The sequence below is a fragment of the Colletotrichum godetiae genome, assembly GCF_030913485.1.
Source record: "Colletotrichum godetiae strain CBS 193.32 chromosome Unknown BDP55scaffold_18, whole genome shotgun sequence".
In the NCBI taxonomy this organism is placed as follows: domain Eukaryota; kingdom Fungi; phylum Ascomycota; class Sordariomycetes; order Glomerellales; family Glomerellaceae; genus Colletotrichum; species Colletotrichum godetiae.
In genome coordinates, this window is record NW_026851266.1 from 280,845 (window position 1) to 296,146 (window position 15,302).

The following is a 15,302-nucleotide window of genomic DNA, read 5'->3' on the forward strand; positions in this document are numbered from 1 at the left end:
GTCTAGTATCTACCTCTGAGTTCAATTGAAAGTCACACGTTGTGGTGCTTTAGTATGTATGTCTGCCGGCAATAACGGATAATAGAGCCTGGTATGTCGAGCCTGGTATACATGGGCATCGAGTTATGGCGGAATCCGTATGATTGGTCATGTGTCAGATGATCACGGCGACCAATCTGGTGGAGGACATCCACCATGGAGCCCCTCCCGGATCCGCAGCCCTGCATTCTTGCGACCTGCCCAGCTGAACGGCCAGGCCAAGCGTCGGACTATTGTTCTGGCATCTCCTTGCGTTGCGAGTCGAGACATCGAGTCCTCCTTATTGCTTCAAGGCCTGTTCCTTGCTTTTGAGCAGTATGGCCTGAAAGGCGACGAATTTGTTCGCAGCCTTGCCTTGAGACAGTGGACCTGGACCGTTTCTCGTAATTTCGGTACGACAGTCTTGCTTCCGGCGACTCTTTCAAGATGGCCACTGAATAACTCGGAGCTGCAGGATCGGCAACATGAATAACGACTCGAGTCACTCGGCCGTACCCCAGCTTGCACCTGGCAGTAAGAAGCGTCGAAGAAGGAATGTGGTCATTTCCGACGACGACTGCGAGGAGTACCACGCCGTCGAAACAGAGCGGGCGGGGAATTCCCTCAACCAGCTCCTGAAAAGGAGACTCAAACGTGAAGTGCGAGGGCCCAAAGTCAGGTTAGAACACAGGGATTACAAGGTTGGCTGGGTAGCAGCTCTCTACACCGAGCTGGCTGCTGCACAGGCTATGCTCGATAATGTCCACGAGCCACTGCCCATGAACGAAAACGATACCAACCTGTATGTGTTTGGCGAAATTGGCGCTCACAATATTGTCATCGCGTGTCTACCCTCGGGACAATATGGCACCGCCAAAGCAGCTCTGGTAGCGAACACTATGCGCTGGAGTTTTCCTTCCATAACTATCAGGTTGATGGTTGGCATCGGCGGTGGCGCACCGCGTGAGCAGCTCGATCTCCGCCTTGGCGATGTTGTTGTCAGCAACCCAACGGCAGGGTCACCCGGCGTCATTCAGTATGACTTCGGCAAGACCGAACAGGAAGGCTTCTTCCACAATACAGGTGTCTTGAACAAGCCTTCCGAGGCGCTTCTTAAAGCGCTGACCAAGCTAAGAGCCAGTCACGAGTTGCAGCCTAATCAGATGCCCACGATGCTCGCGCAGATGAAGAGCTCAAACAGTAATATGGGTAAATACGTTCACCAGGGAGCTGAAAATGACCGCCTTTACGATGCTGCGTACGACCACCCAAAGGGTAAATTTAGCTGCGATGAGTGCGACAGCTCAAGATTGATTGATCGGCCAATTAGGCCTGATAACGATCCCAGGGTTTCTACGGAACTATAGCATCCGCAGATCAAGTCATGAAGCACGGAAAGACGCGCGATCGTGTTGCACAACAACATGACGTTCTTTGCTTTGAGATGGAGGCAGCCGGCCTGATGGACAATTTTCCATGCTTAATTATCAGAGGAATCTGTGACTACTCCGACTCGCACAAACTGGAAGGATGGCAGCCATATGCTGCAGCAACTGCCGCGGCATATGCAAAGGAGCTCCTGATGACTATTCCATCTCAGGAGGGCCAGATTCCAGCGCCAAGGACAATCGAGATCCGACAAGGTCGGCAGCTGACCCCCGAGAAAAAGCTTTTTGTGCTAGGCAGTGTCAATACCGCGTTGCTAAATGTCATGTAGACCAGAGTTCACTTGACAGGCGGAAAGAGATACTCACCTCTCTTAAATTCGATCAAATCGACGATAGACATGCTTCTATCAAAAAAGCACATGGCAAAACCTGCCACTGGCTTACGAAACACCCCAAGTTTGTCAAATGGCTGGACCCCGGATCTGTTGCCCACCACCATGGTTTTCTCTGGATTAGTGGGAAGCCTGGCGCCGGCGAGTCAACAATCATGAAGTTCGCCTACAATCGCGCACAAAGACCGTCGGGCCATAACGCGGCTGTCCTGTCGTTCTTCTTCAATGCTAGAGGTGGAGTGTTAGAGAGAACTGCTGAGGGAATGCACAGGTCTCTCCTTGTACAGCTTCTTGCGAAGATCCCCAGGCTACAAGGAGTTCTTGAAGATCATGAAATCCGGGACCATCTCGATATCAACTCGAAAGCAGAAAATTGGAGCCTTCCCTTGTTGAGGGATGTCTTCGAAAGAGCTATATCAAAATTAGGTTCAGACCAGATAACCTGTTTTATCGACGCGCTAGATGAATGCGCAGAATACGAAGCTCAGCAAATGCTCAACTTCTTTGAGAATCTCGGCCAATGCGCTGTTCAAACTAACACGAAACTGTTCGTCTGTTCTAGTCGGCATTACCCTTCGTTAGATATCCGATACAAAGTTAAGTTCATATTAGAAAATCAACGCGGCCACGACAAGGACTTGGAAGCTTACGTTCAAAACGCTTTGAGTCCCACCACACCTCAGCAAGAGACCGAGATTACGGCACAGATCCTACATAAGGCTTCGGGAGTCTTCATGTGGGTGGTGCTGGTTGTCAATATTCTTAATAAGGTGATCCGAACAGGTCGGATCCATGAGATTGAAGAGACACTAGAACGGCTACCACCGGAATTAAGCAAGCTTTTTGCAGAAATGCTTGGAAAGGATGATTATTATATGGGAGACCTACTACTTTCTGTGCAGTGGCTTTTGTTTGGAACACGTCCGTTGACGGCAGACGAATACTATGCAGCCCTAGTATCGGGCCTGAAACCCGGTTTCCTTCCTCAGTTGGACCCTGAACGCGTCATGAAGCAAGACATCGAAAACTTTGTGGTCAACTCCTCAAAGGGCCTTGCCGAAACTACGAAGACGCAAAGCAAGCCTGCCATGGTCCAATTCATCCACGAGCCCGTCAGAGACTTTTTCCTCAAGGACAATGGCCTTGAAACCACATTCCCTGAACGGGTGATAACCGAGGGCGAATGTCACGAGCAACTTAAGAGATGTTGCTATGCATACATAAAAGCATGCAGTCTATCAATCATCTCGAGCAAGGAATCGGTTTTTCGAAAAGCTGACCGGTTTCCGAAGGCCTTGGGTGCTTCAATGATCGCCAAATTTCCTTCTCTGGGGTACGCCAGGACGCAGGTTTTGTACCACTCCAATGCTGCTGCAAATATGGCAATACCGCAAGACCAGTTTCTGGAAGAATTTGCGGCTTCACTTGAAAATTGGATCAAGTTCAATAATCTCTTTGAGCGATATAAGACCTGTCATTACACGTCAATGGCCTCTTTGACGTATATCCTTGCAAATCGCGGTCTGGATTCTTTACTCGAGGCCAACATTCGCCGCGACCCTCTCATCGAGACATCTGTAGAAGAGCAACACAGAAGCCCCATAGCTGCAGCTATCTATAGAAGCCATCTCAGAGCAGCCGAAATTTTGTTGCTTCATTTGGACAAGAACATGGTCAACAATCACCTTAAAACCAAGGGAGGCAGCACATTACTTTACGGAGCTGTCAAGAAGGGATTGGCCGAGGTTGTAGAATTACTTCTCGCGGCAGGAGCGGAATCTAACGATTCTGAGACCATGGAAGATCCGCTCCATTACGCGATCGTTCAAGGAAATGAGGCTATAGTGAAACTCCTCCTTTTTCGTACGTTTCGCATCAGAACGCCCAAGGCATCTATGGATTCCCAAGGTATTGCAACGACCTCGACTAGTTGCGAAGCTCCAGATGAGCAAAAGCTCCGCTTGGAGGCGGACTACGAGCATGACGATCCAGGACGCCCGAACCCACTTCACATAGCTGTTGGTTATGGATATGCAAGAATAGCGAATCTACTCCTGGAAAAAGGTGCCAATGCCGACCGCCTCATAGCTGGTAAACCTCCGCTGCACATAGCTGTCAACAATGGCGACCGAAACCGTATGAACGTTCTTCTCGAGAATGGTGCAAATCCGGATCAGTGTGATTCATACGGAATCAACGTCTTACGCTAAGCTGTGGACAATTACGACGTGCCCCTCGCCCGTTTCATAATCGAGAAGGGGGCTGATGTCAATCAACGTATGGACGGCATCCCGGTTTTGCACCGAGCCATATCCGCCTCCCTTTATGGCATAGATATCTTCAAAATTCTGCTCGAGAATGTTGCCGACGTTGAGATTGCGGATTGTGATGGTGTCACTACGCTCCATCGCGTCGCCCGCGACGGCGATCATAGCATTTTGGAGATGATACTCAGAGCCAGGCCAGATGTCAATCGTATCGATAACTATGGTCGAACTCCTGTTATCTTCGCATGTAGAAACTACAGCCTCCATCCCACGGCCATCATCGCCTTGTTCGAGCAAGGCGCGGACATCAATTTACCAGATCTGGAAGGAAACACCCCAATGTTTGTCAGTATTGATGCACGCAGACCGCCCCAACTCGAATGCGTACTTCAACTCGGCGCCAACATTAACGACGTCAACAAGCAGGGGCAGACTGCCCTGTTCATGGGCTGCCAAACCGGGAGACTCGAAATTGTAGAGGTATTAACCAGAAACAGCACTATTCAGCTAGGCTCTACAAATCCAGCAGGAGAAACAGCTTTGTTTGGTGTCTTTCCCGGGCACGAGGAAGCCCCGTTGATAGTTAAGTTGCTATTAGAGGCAGGCCTTGATCCCATGCACACGAATTCCGCAGGCGAAACTTTCTTTGAATCATCGACATGGTTTCCGAAGCTTGACAAGAATCTTCGAGAATCCATTTTCAGAGCAATTGCAGAGAGGGAAATCAACCAAACTGACGAGATTGGTCGAACGATTCTGATGAAAGTCGCGACCGATGATGACCCTCGTGCCACTTCATTTCTATTAAAGGTCGGGGCCGATCCCAACATTTCGGACAGGCGAGGATACACCCCACTCTTTGCAGTGATAGACGCATCACAATCGGAACATCATGACCTCGTTGTTGACGCTCTTTTGCGGAGCGGCGCCGAAACACGTAAACCAGGCCCAAACTCCAAAACTCCTCTGCAAATGGCTCAACGACTCGGAAAAAACGGAATTGCTTCCTGGTTGCGCTATATAGCATGATTGATATGCGCTGGAGTTTCGAAAGTTTTTTCCTTTTTTTCCTTTTTTTCCTTTTTTTTTTTTTTTTTTTTTTTTTGGCGCATTGGAAAGGTTATTTCCAGGCATGCAATTGATTTCTCATCTCAACTTCACTGACCAACGTCATCGCACCGAGATCGTGCTGGTTCCACCCTGATCATTAATCATTGAGACGCAAGCTGTTAGATGCGCAATTCTTTCATCTGGCGTGTGGGAGGTCGGTATTCATTACAAATACGACGCGGGATAAATTATGTCAGTCTCGCTAAGTCATCTCGGGTGTGCCTCAATGACCGCCATTCGTGAAGTAATTAGGCAGTTTGATAAAACGGCGAAGCTACTAATGGCTTTGGTCATATTCTGAATTGTCCTTTAAGAAGTGACTGTATGGTAGATCCCGCTTGCTAATCACTCACGTTTCTTCCACCGTTAGGTTGTTCCGAGGCATGGAAGTTTAGCAGAGACACACGTATATAAGATCTTGCCATATCACTCGGACCTGCTATGATCATGCGGATTAGGTCACGTATCCTACCTTAACCTAGGTATGTCAGACTCGGAAGAAATCCTCGTCATCGGGGGCACTGGTGCCCAAGGAAGACCAGTTGTCAGGGGTAAGATTATCATACTCGACAAGGCAAGACTCTCGCATCTATCTAATAAACTAGTAGCTCTCGCAGAGACCAATCGGTATCGCGTCAGGGTCCTCACCCGGAACGCAGAGAACCCTCGCGCAAAGCAGCTTGCTGCTCTCCCGAACGTCACCCTCATCGAGGGCAAACAAGACAGCCAGCAGGATCTCCACCGTGCATTCAAGGGTGTCTACGGCGCGTGGGTGAACACAGATGGATTCACTCTGGGCCAGAAGAATGAGCTCTTTTACGGCATCCGCGCATATGAGATTGCTCGGCATGAAGGTGTCCGGCACTATGTATGGGCTGGCACCGATTATGCATTGAAGTAGTCGGGGTGTAAGCAAGAGACGTCACTCCTCTTTACCGTCCTCGTGATTAGACAACGTTGCTGATAGGCTTGACTAGGGAACGAGAGGTACCATTGGGGCCACAACGATTCCAAGGGGAGAATCACAGACTTTATCTTGGCTCAAGGCCAGGACGGAATGAAGAGTTCGGTTCTCACAACAGGCCCCTACATGGACATGCTACTGGATGGGATGTTTCCACCCAAAGAACAGCCGGACGACTCTTTCCTCTGGGCAAACCCTGCCAGTGCGTCCCCACACAACATCATCTTAAGTCTTGGAAACCTGTCTTACCATGCAGCAGAAAACGGCAAAATCCCGCTCATCGCCCTGGAAGACGTCGGCATCTACAGCCTCTGGCTCTTCGATAACCTCCCCGAGTCCGCGGGCCTGAACCTAGAAGTAACGACCGACGAAGTTAGCTTCGCCGACATTGCAAGGATCTTCACTGAGGTGACGGGTAAAAAGGGCGTCCACAAGCATGTGCCGTTTGACAAGTACGCGCCGCTCGCGGAGCCGTATCCAGGTGCCTACGTCAATTTCGGCGCTGGTCCGGAGGTTGTTCGTGACGAGTCGGATATGACCTGGAGACAGAACTTTGGGGCGTGGTGGCGGTTTTGGGGTGAGGGTATCGTTAACAACAGGGATTTAGAGTTGTTGGATCGCATTCACCCTGGTCGGATCCGGAGTTTGGCAGAGTGGATGCGGAAAACTGGGTATGATGGGAAGCCGAGGCCTGTTCTCAAGGGGATTGAGGATTGGAAGAGTAAACAGGGATCTAAGTTGGCTTGACGGTGAAAGTAGGTGTTCGAAGCCATTGGACAGCTCTTCGAGAGCCGTTCAACCTGTCTCGGTCGACGGTCATTACGACAACACAATGAGATTAGCTTGAACGGAGGGTCACTTCAAGCCTGGTCCAAGGATTGTACAAGAGCAAATCTCAAAGATGCTGGCGCTTCGCCAAATTGTTTGTCTTTGTCTTATTTCACCTCAGCTTTCGAAATCTTGCCAGTCCTATGGCTTTGTCCACTGGCAACAAAAGTTGCGTAAAGCTGTAACAAAGATGACATTCATCTCAGTCATCAGTCTATATAGCCGTAGGTAAGGAATCACCCTTGGTGGTTACAATCACAGTCTACCAGGAATTCGATATCATATCAGCTCTCAGAACATTAGCAATCCAGCATACCAGGACCACTTCAGTCCCAAAGAATGTCCTCGCCACCACCTTCAGATGAGTCTACCAGAACAGATGACGAGTTAGTCTATGATATAAAGCACCTGAACGAGCCACAGAATTACTTGCGTATCCCAGGTGTCATGTTCGACGAAATACCAGACCTGATCCCATCTGAACACTCCGCGGCCCTCTACTATCTCCAACCCAAAGAGTTCAACCTCAATCTCTCATGGGGTGAGTACTATAGAAAGTTGGAGCTTTTCGATTGTGTGGCCAAGAAACTAGTCGATATCTTTGACTAATCCATCCAAGAGCTCAAAGGTGGCATCGAACCCAAAGTTATGGGCGTGAGATGAACGACAATTGGACATGAAGATGATTCTGACCCTGAGCCTGATCCCTCCTTTTGGGACGAGTTTTTCGAGCGAGTGCTTGCTAACCTCGGAAACGAGGCTGAAAAGTTTGGCATGACTTCTTTAGACGTCATGTGGATTATGTACTTGTACACTAGAGCTTGGGAGAATACGCCTCTGTCGCTGAGGACCAAACAGGCGGGGTATTGGCGCAATGCAAACCTCCATTATTTGCACGATTTGCTGCCGGAATGGGTTGGGATGTTGAAGACTAAGAAGTTGAAGTGGACGACTGTTTTTGGTGAACTGTTTGGAGTTGGGCGATGATGGATGATAGCTGACGCGGAAGATACGATAGAACGCTTGTTTGATACACTTTCTCTACGTTTCTCCTCTTTATCAATATGTCCTATTTCGATGTCTAAGGTACTCTTAGATGATCTTCTCAGATATATCACTATGAATTGTCATGAGATTGACCACCCACGTCAGGGAGAAAGATATCTAAACACCAGCCCGAAGGCGCTCTGCGAAGTCCTTGACTGTGGTTACCAGGTCCCGATCCTGAGAGAGGCCGAGACCGAGGGCCTTGGAAACATCAAAATACGCCGGCCAACTCCCTACAATGGCTTCGATCTGCGGGCTCCTCTCTTCGCGAACTAGGTTTCTTGCTGTTGTTCCTCCTACAGCCTCTAGTGCATTCAGGATGTCTGCCACAGTGACAGTGATGCCGGGCAAATTGAGGACCCTCGAAATCCCAAACTTCTCACGAGGAATGCCCTTGACGTCCACAAGATTCTTGACCACCGTCTTCGGCGAGCACACCCACATGGGTAGCTCCGACCTTACAGGCAAGATGTTTCCCTCGCCCTTGAGTGACTCTCTCACAATACCCGAAGCAAAGGAAGAAGCCGCAGCGCTCGGGGCCCCCGGACGGACGATGATGGTGGGCAGCCGCACGATCCGTCCGTCTAGGAGTCCACGGCGTGAGTAATCTCCCAATAGCGTCTCGATTATCAGCTTCTGCGCGCCGTATGAGGACTGGGGTATCGGGCAAGTTGTCTCGGTGTTGATCTGGCCCGGGGTAGCGGGGCCGTAGACCGCTAATGAGCTGGGGAATACCACAACAGTTCTGCGATGCGGCGATGTTTCTTGGCGCAAGGCGTCGAGGATGAGACGGTGGCTGTCGAGATTTACGGCAAGACCCAATTCAAGATTTGCTTCCGCGCCTCCGGACATGATGCCATGAAGAAGGTAGATTGCGCTGAATCGCGGGCGGTTTGTAAGTAGGGAAGCGACAGCCTCTGGTGAAGTGAGGTCTGTTTGGAGTGACGTTATGCGGGATACGTGAGAAAGGGCTTGGTTCCTAATTGGAGGGGCCGTGGTGTCTGTTGCTGTAAGATGAATCGACGGTGATGATAAAAGGAGGGCAGTGATGAGTTCCTGGCCTATGAAGCCGGCGGCCCCGGTTATGAGGATGTGGTCTCCTTCAGATGCCATTTTGAGGGCTAAGTCTGACGGCTCATGAAACAGTACAGGAGCGTGGTAGGAGTTAATAGTTGTTGTTTAGACTCGTGAAACCTCGGCAGTGGAGTTGCAATTTTCCAGTCTCCGGGGTTTCGAGATTGTTGTAATACCCAAGGAATCCGGAATGTGTTGTCTAAGTACTATAGATAACATAGAGTTCCTCAACCGATCCGCTCCTTTTTGAAGTGATCGGCATGCGACCACTTAGTGGATAGCATAATCTTTATGTTAGTCATATCTGCCAGCTGAAGCCTTAGTCTCAGTGCCTGAACGCGATCGTAGCATCGCGAGCTTTCCTTCAACATGACCTTTCTCCGAATTCGTCCGGCAAAGATCTCCGCACCGGGAAGAAGTCCGGGTGGCAACGCTTGCAACCCCGCATGATCCACAGCCCCGCATCGATGAACTGGATGATTCCCCGGCAGTGAGATTACGGGGAGTGTCGGACTTGTCTCCGAATAAACGGTCTTCTCGGTCGTTGTTTCAGCGGCTAGCGACTTGAAGGAAGTAGGTAAGACAGGTGTTGGTTCCCGTCTCTCCCGATCGGCGTTTTCTGCCGGCTCATCATACAGCCCTTTGGCTGTCTTTTAAGTCCAAACTCAATCTTAATGGCCACGTCTGGTGTGGTTCCCGCAGTTGCTTCAACGGCCGATTTCACATAAGGGAACAAAACGATCAGCGGGAAACTTTTAAGAAGTGATGGCCTGAATGCTGCCAACGGCACGTGCTAGTTTTACTACACGTCCGGGTGCTGGGCACGATGTGGTTCTCTTGCTAGATGTAAAGAGAAGCCCTAGGATCGTAATGTGCTCGTTGGGTCTCTGATTGAAATGGCCCTATCAAGCTTGAGATCGTCTCTCGGCGAATTCATGGAGCTCCGCCTCTGGACCGATTCCATTCTTCGCGTCCACATCCAGCTCTCCCAGGCGGTTAGTTGCTAGGTCATCTCCAAACAGCTCCGCAATCTCCTCCAAGGACTTTCCGGACTGCCAAGAGTCAGTAAGAGTTAGTTAGCTCGTTGAGGACGTGACTTACAGTCTCTGGCAGGAAGAAGAAGTAGAAGACGGCAGCCGCCAGGTTAGTTGCGATGAAGAGCGAGTAGTACCTCCAGCTGACGGATGCAATTGCTAGCGGTGTAACTTGTGAGAGCACAATCGCAGTAACAGACTTGGCAGCGACCGCAAACGCCAGACCCTTGGTCCTCAGGAAGAAGGGAAACAGCTCCGAGGGCACAACCCAGATCATAGCATTGAAAAATATCGCGTAGCACATGGAGTAGAGAAAGATGGCGCCTATGGCGGCCCTCGCTCCGGCTGCATTGTCATTGTCCTTATTGCCATAGACTGCGCTGAGAGCCATGCACAATGCAATCATGGCGCTCAGTACCAGAGAGCCGCTCCATAGAGTACGAGTTCGTGGCCAGCGATCTGCGACGACGAAGAGGTAGATGACCTGGCCGAGAATCCCCATCATGCCGTACGCACCGCTAATAAGCAGCGCTGTTCTGCCAGTAAAGCCGACGGTGGCGTAGAAAATGTTCTGGAAGTTCTGAATGACAGAAGAGCCGCTGAGCTGTCCCATGGTGACAATGAAGGCGGCTGTAAGTGTGCGGCGGACATATTTTCTGGAAAATAGTGCACGTAGGGCTGTCATCCAGTCCATATTGCCCTGGGATCGCTCCAGTAGAATCTGCTCACGGATTTGTATGAGCTCGCGGCCAACCAGATCGTCATTGTCTGCAGCCCCGTGTAAGCTCGCCAAAACGGTCCTAGCTTCTTCGTATCGATCACGGAGTATAAGCCACCGAGGCGAGAACGGTACGTAGAAGACCATGACGGAGAGGAGAATCGGGATAGGGAGTTGCATTGCCAGTGGGATCCGCCATTGACCATCTCCCATTGCAAACGCGCCCGCGTAACCAACCTGGAATACAGTCAGTGTGTGAAGGAGGTACCTGAACAAGTCGAGGAAGATACCCAATTAGCAATGCCAAAACCTATGGCTATCATCATACCCTGGAGTCCGACGAGGAAACCTCGGCGCGCTGGAGGTGCAACTTCGGCAAGATAGATGGGAACAACAGAGAGGAGTTGACCACAGCCGACGCCAGCCACGAGACGGCCTGCAATCATCATGCCAACTTGGACAGCTGCACATTGTAGTATGGACCCAACAATAGCTGATGGGAGTATCAGAAACACTTCCAATGTATTTTTCCACGTGTGGGGGGAAACCAACTCAAGATCGAAGCAAGAAGAATCGTGTACTTTCGGCTCAGCTTGTCGGCAAGGTAGCCTACTGTCATTCCGCCGATGGCCTGGCCAGCGTTGTAGACCGAGACGATGGCACCTGTGAAGATGAAGAGTCAGTTTTGTGTATATATCACATGAGATCGTCTAGGGTTGTGTGAGTCGTACCTTGATAGCTAGTGTTGACCATAGACGGTCCATACATCTTGAGTTTGAAACTATCATGGCCAAAGGTTGTGGCGATAATCCCTGACTCTCGTTAGTATTCTCTCATCAAGTACATCGGAGACATCGGAAACAAACCAGAATCAAACCCATAGATGAAGCCACCCTGAGCGGCGACGAGCGCCACAGCAAAAATGAGGAAACCCATTCCAAAGTCACCGAACAACTAACAAGAAGATGTGTGGAGTAGTCAAGAATCTGGGGAACTGCAGTTCCAACATGCAGGTTGAAATCTGGGGCATTAAGATCATCTATATCAAATCAGCCCTCTACCCTACTACATGGTCGGTGCAAAGGTACACCGATGAATTCGGCTCTACGCTACAAAGATGTTGCCGGCCAGGAGGTCAGAACGCCGTAGTCATGACGAATTCGCCTAGCTAACGTATTGCCCAGACTGATATCGGCAACTTCCATCAGATCGCTCAAATGACTGGTACTGTTTAGCGCTCGGCACGACTTTCCTTCCTAGTTTACCTTTCATCCTTGCCCCTACCTAGAGCATGCGGGGGCGCGGAGTCTCCGCTTCATCCTTGAGATCCTACATCTCGAACGTCTCGTGAGTGGTCAATGACAGGCTTGGCTGCTCCGGAACCGCTGCCGATGCCGATACGTACATTCTAATAACCCTTGAGATAACGGCAGTTGGCCGCGCGGTGATCATCTTGAGCTCGTGCCAAACCAAAACCGATTCGGTGCCTCTTTGCACCGGAAGTTGCCAAGCACGGGGGACATTAGACCGCAAAGGTTTTATTGAGTCTATTTCACCTCTCGGAATCCAGACTGACTGAGGTGCATGGGTCGATGAATGTCACTACTAGTTGCACACAACAAACCATGTCTTGTCCAGCAATTACGCAGCCTGTCTTCGAACACCACCACAGTGGCCTGGGCGTCGCTACGTCTAAGCCAAGAGTCTCTTGGCGATTCAAAACTAGCGATGCTACTATCGCTGGCTGGGTGCAGACTTCGTACGAACTCGAGATCAAGTTCGCTTGTGACGAGAAGCCCCAAAGCTACAAAGAGGCCAGTGACCAGTCTGTGCTTGTGCCATGGCCGGCAAGGGATCTGGCTTCTCGTGAAACTGCGACGGTTCGAGTACGGGTATATGGGGAGAGTCTGGGTGACGAAACTTATGCCAACGACGAGCCAAGTGCGTGGTCTGAGCCAGCAACCGTGGAAGCTGCTCTGCTGAACAGAGACGACTTTCGAGCCGACTTCATCACAGCGGCCCAGCGAGTTGGACCTCATGGCCCTCTACGACCTATTCGCTTCCGCAAAGAGTTCACATTACCTCAAGAGCTCGATCTCAGCTCTGCTTCAGCCCGTTTGTACATCACATCGCTGGGTGTTTTCGAAGCCTGGATCAACGGGAAGTCAGTCACGGACGAGTGCATGGCCCCGGGCTGGACCAGCTACAAGCATCGTCTTGTCTATCGTATTCTTGACGTGCAGAAGCTCCTCATTCCTGGCGGGAAGAATACGATCTGCGTCGAAGTTGCGGAAGGGTGGTACGCTGGGCGGCTTGGGTTTAAGGGCGGAATACGATTTCGATATGGCGACACTCTCGGACTATTCACGCAACTAGAAGTCAAGGAAGGATCTGTCACTTCCTGGAGCCTTCTTTCAGATGAATCCTGGTCTTGTGCCCCCAGTGCTCTTACCAGAAGCGAAATTTACGATGGCGAGGTGTACGATATGCGGGAAGAGAAGGGAGATTGGAAGTCTGTCGAAGTTCCTGGGGACACCTCAGACGCAAGGATTCTTCCATGGCCTCAAGCAGCGATGGTGGCACCGGACGCACCGCCAGTTCGAGTCATCGAGACGAAGGCATGTATCAAAGTCTTCCAGAGCAAGACTGGGAAAACGATTCTTGACTTTGGCCAGAATCTTGTCGGAAAGCTCTTCATCAAGTCGGTTCACCTCCGAGAGGGACAAGAGGTCACGTTCCGCCACGCTGAGGTGATGGAAAACGACGAACTAGGCACCAGACCCTTGAGAGATGCCAAGTGCTCTGATACTATCATTGGATCGGGCGAGCCTCTTTATGATTGGTCACCCAAGTTCACCTTCCACGGCTTCAGATATGTCCAAGTCGATGGATGGCCGGGTGGTGGCCCCTCCACAAACGACATCCAAGCTCTCGTGATGCACACAGACATGAGGCGCAGAGGCTTCTTTGAGTGTTCGAACCCCTACGTCAACCAACTTCACAAAAATGTGGTTTGGTCTATGCGTGGCAACTTCTTATCGATTCCAACAGACTGTCCTCAACGCGACGAAAGACTTGGTTGGACCGGAGATTTACAGGTGTTCTGCCCGACAGCAACGTTCCTGTACGATACGTTAGGCATCCTAGGCAACTGGCTTGAGGATGTGGCGGCTGAACAACTGGAAGAGGGAAAAGGAGGCATTCCACCCTTGGTTGTTCCCCTGGCGATCTCGCCCAACTGGCCACACATTGCCCAGGCTGTATGGGACGACGTGACTGTTCTCGCCCCAGACGCGCTGTACCAATACAGCTCTGACAAGGGGTTGCTTGAGAAGCAGTTCGCTAGCATGCAAACATGGCTTGACGAAGGAGTTGACAGAGCTTCCGACGGTCTTTGGAACCCGGATAAGTGGCAGCTAGCTGACTGGCTTGATCCGAGTGCACCTCCTGATGATCCTGGGAACGGTCGGACTGACAGCATTCTTGTTGCGAATGCTTATTTGGTACACACGACTTTGGTCTTCTCACGCCTCTGTGCGGCCGTCGGAAAGCTTGATTTAGCTGCCAAGTATGCCAGTGATGGCGAGAGATTGAAACAGCTATTCCAGAGGCGTTACATCACGCCCGAAGGTAACCTGATGTCGAGCTCTCAGACTGGGTTATCCCTCGCGTTTCGGTTTGGTTTGTATCCCGACGACGTATCCCAACGCCAGACTGCTGCAAAAGCCCTCGAGAAGTTGGTTCGAACTGCGCGCTTCCATATCAGTACGGGCTTCGCGGGAACGCCGGTGATATCGCATGCTCTCACCAAGATTGGACGCCCGCAACTGGCATATCGAATGCTTCTCGAGACAACTTGCCCGAGCTGGCTGTACCCTGTCGTATCAAAGGGGGCGACAACGATATGGGAGCGATGGGATAGCATGCTGTCAGATGGGCGAATCAACCCAGGGCAGATGACCAGCTTCAATCATTACGCCCTTGGCGCGGTGGCAGACTGGCTTCACGGGTCTGTCGGTGGTATCTCACCTCAAGAGCCTGGCTGGAGGATGATTCGCGTAGAACCTGTTCCAGGTGGGAATTTGACGAACGCTACTGTCTCTTTTGACGGCCCTTACGGAAAGGTGGCTTGCGAATGGGTGCTGGATGGCACAGACTTCAAGATGAGGCTAGAAGTCCCGCCAAGCTGCTCCGCGGCAGTGTTTCTACCTTCAGGGTTACCAAGATCCTTTGCCGCAGAGACAGAGAAACAACGTGCTGTAGTGATGGTGCAGTCAGGGGTTCATGAGTTTGAGGATACCTTTGACCCGGGCGAGTGGCCGCCTCTGCCCTTGGTGGCCGCTAACCAGCCTCTGCCATCGAACACAATCGCGGGTTAGGCTTGATTCTTTCACGTTCCTCGAGGTCTTACATGAAATTGATTTTACGGGAATTTTATTATGTACTCATGTATGAATTGTCC

The 15,302-nt window shown here is 50.9% G+C and overlaps 6 protein-coding genes across 6 annotated transcripts; 4 read left to right on the forward strand and 2 right to left on the reverse strand.

The window, feature by feature from the left end:
* Window positions 1-503: 503 nt before the first annotated feature.
* BDP55DRAFT_693443 (uncharacterized protein) lies at window positions 504-5,094 on the forward strand (the record flags this gene model as incomplete). The annotated part of the gene is made up of 6 exons (XM_060577222.1): window positions 504-719; window positions 765-1,367; window positions 1,409-1,661; window positions 1,736-3,661; window positions 4,010-4,545; window positions 4,573-5,094. The coding sequence occupies 6 exons, from the start codon at window positions 504-506 to the stop codon at window positions 5,092-5,094; spliced, it is 4,056 nt and encodes a 1,351-aa protein (XP_060430212.1).
* A 565-nt stretch (window positions 5,095-5,659) lies between these two features.
* Window positions 5,660-6,886, forward strand: BDP55DRAFT_693444 (NmrA family protein; the record flags this gene model as incomplete). The annotated part of the gene is made up of 4 exons (XM_060577223.1): window positions 5,660-5,726; window positions 5,784-6,072; window positions 6,163-6,341; window positions 6,396-6,886. 4 exons carry the CDS (start codon window positions 5,660-5,662, stop codon window positions 6,884-6,886), a joined length of 1,026 nt encoding a protein of 341 aa, XP_060430213.1.
* A 420-nt stretch (window positions 6,887-7,306) lies between these two features.
* On the forward strand, window positions 7,307-7,988 carry BDP55DRAFT_714929 (uncharacterized protein; the record flags this gene model as incomplete). Its single annotated transcript, XM_060578281.1, has 2 exons — window positions 7,307-7,508; window positions 7,650-7,988. The coding sequence occupies 2 exons, from the start codon at window positions 7,307-7,309 to the stop codon at window positions 7,952-7,954; spliced, it is 507 nt and encodes a 168-aa protein (XP_060430214.1). The 3' UTR covers window positions 7,955-7,988.
* BDP55DRAFT_662004 (NAD-dependent epimerase/dehydratase) lies at window positions 7,973-9,453 on the reverse strand. The gene has a single exon (XM_060574771.1). It carries the CDS (start codon window positions 9,125-9,127, stop codon window positions 8,132-8,134), a length of 996 nt encoding a protein of 331 aa, XP_060430215.1. The 5' UTR covers window positions 9,128-9,453; the 3' UTR covers window positions 7,973-8,131.
* A 540-nt stretch (window positions 9,454-9,993) lies between these two features.
* BDP55DRAFT_551036 (general substrate transporter) lies at window positions 9,994-11,776 on the reverse strand (the record flags this gene model as incomplete). The annotated part of the gene is made up of 6 exons (XM_060569085.1): window positions 9,994-10,140; window positions 10,190-11,077; window positions 11,131-11,333; window positions 11,393-11,503; window positions 11,572-11,652; window positions 11,707-11,776. The coding sequence occupies 6 exons, from the start codon at window positions 11,774-11,776 to the stop codon at window positions 9,994-9,996; spliced, it is 1,500 nt and encodes a 499-aa protein (XP_060430216.1).
* Window positions 11,777-12,465: 689 nt separating this feature from the next.
* Window positions 12,466-15,219, forward strand: BDP55DRAFT_703734 (alfa-L-rhamnosidase; the record flags this gene model as incomplete). The annotated part of the gene is made up of 1 exon (XM_060577977.1): window positions 12,466-15,219. The coding sequence occupies one exon, from the start codon at window positions 12,466-12,468 to the stop codon at window positions 15,217-15,219; it is 2,754 nt and encodes a 917-aa protein (XP_060430217.1).
* Window positions 15,220-15,302: the final 83 nt, after the last annotated feature.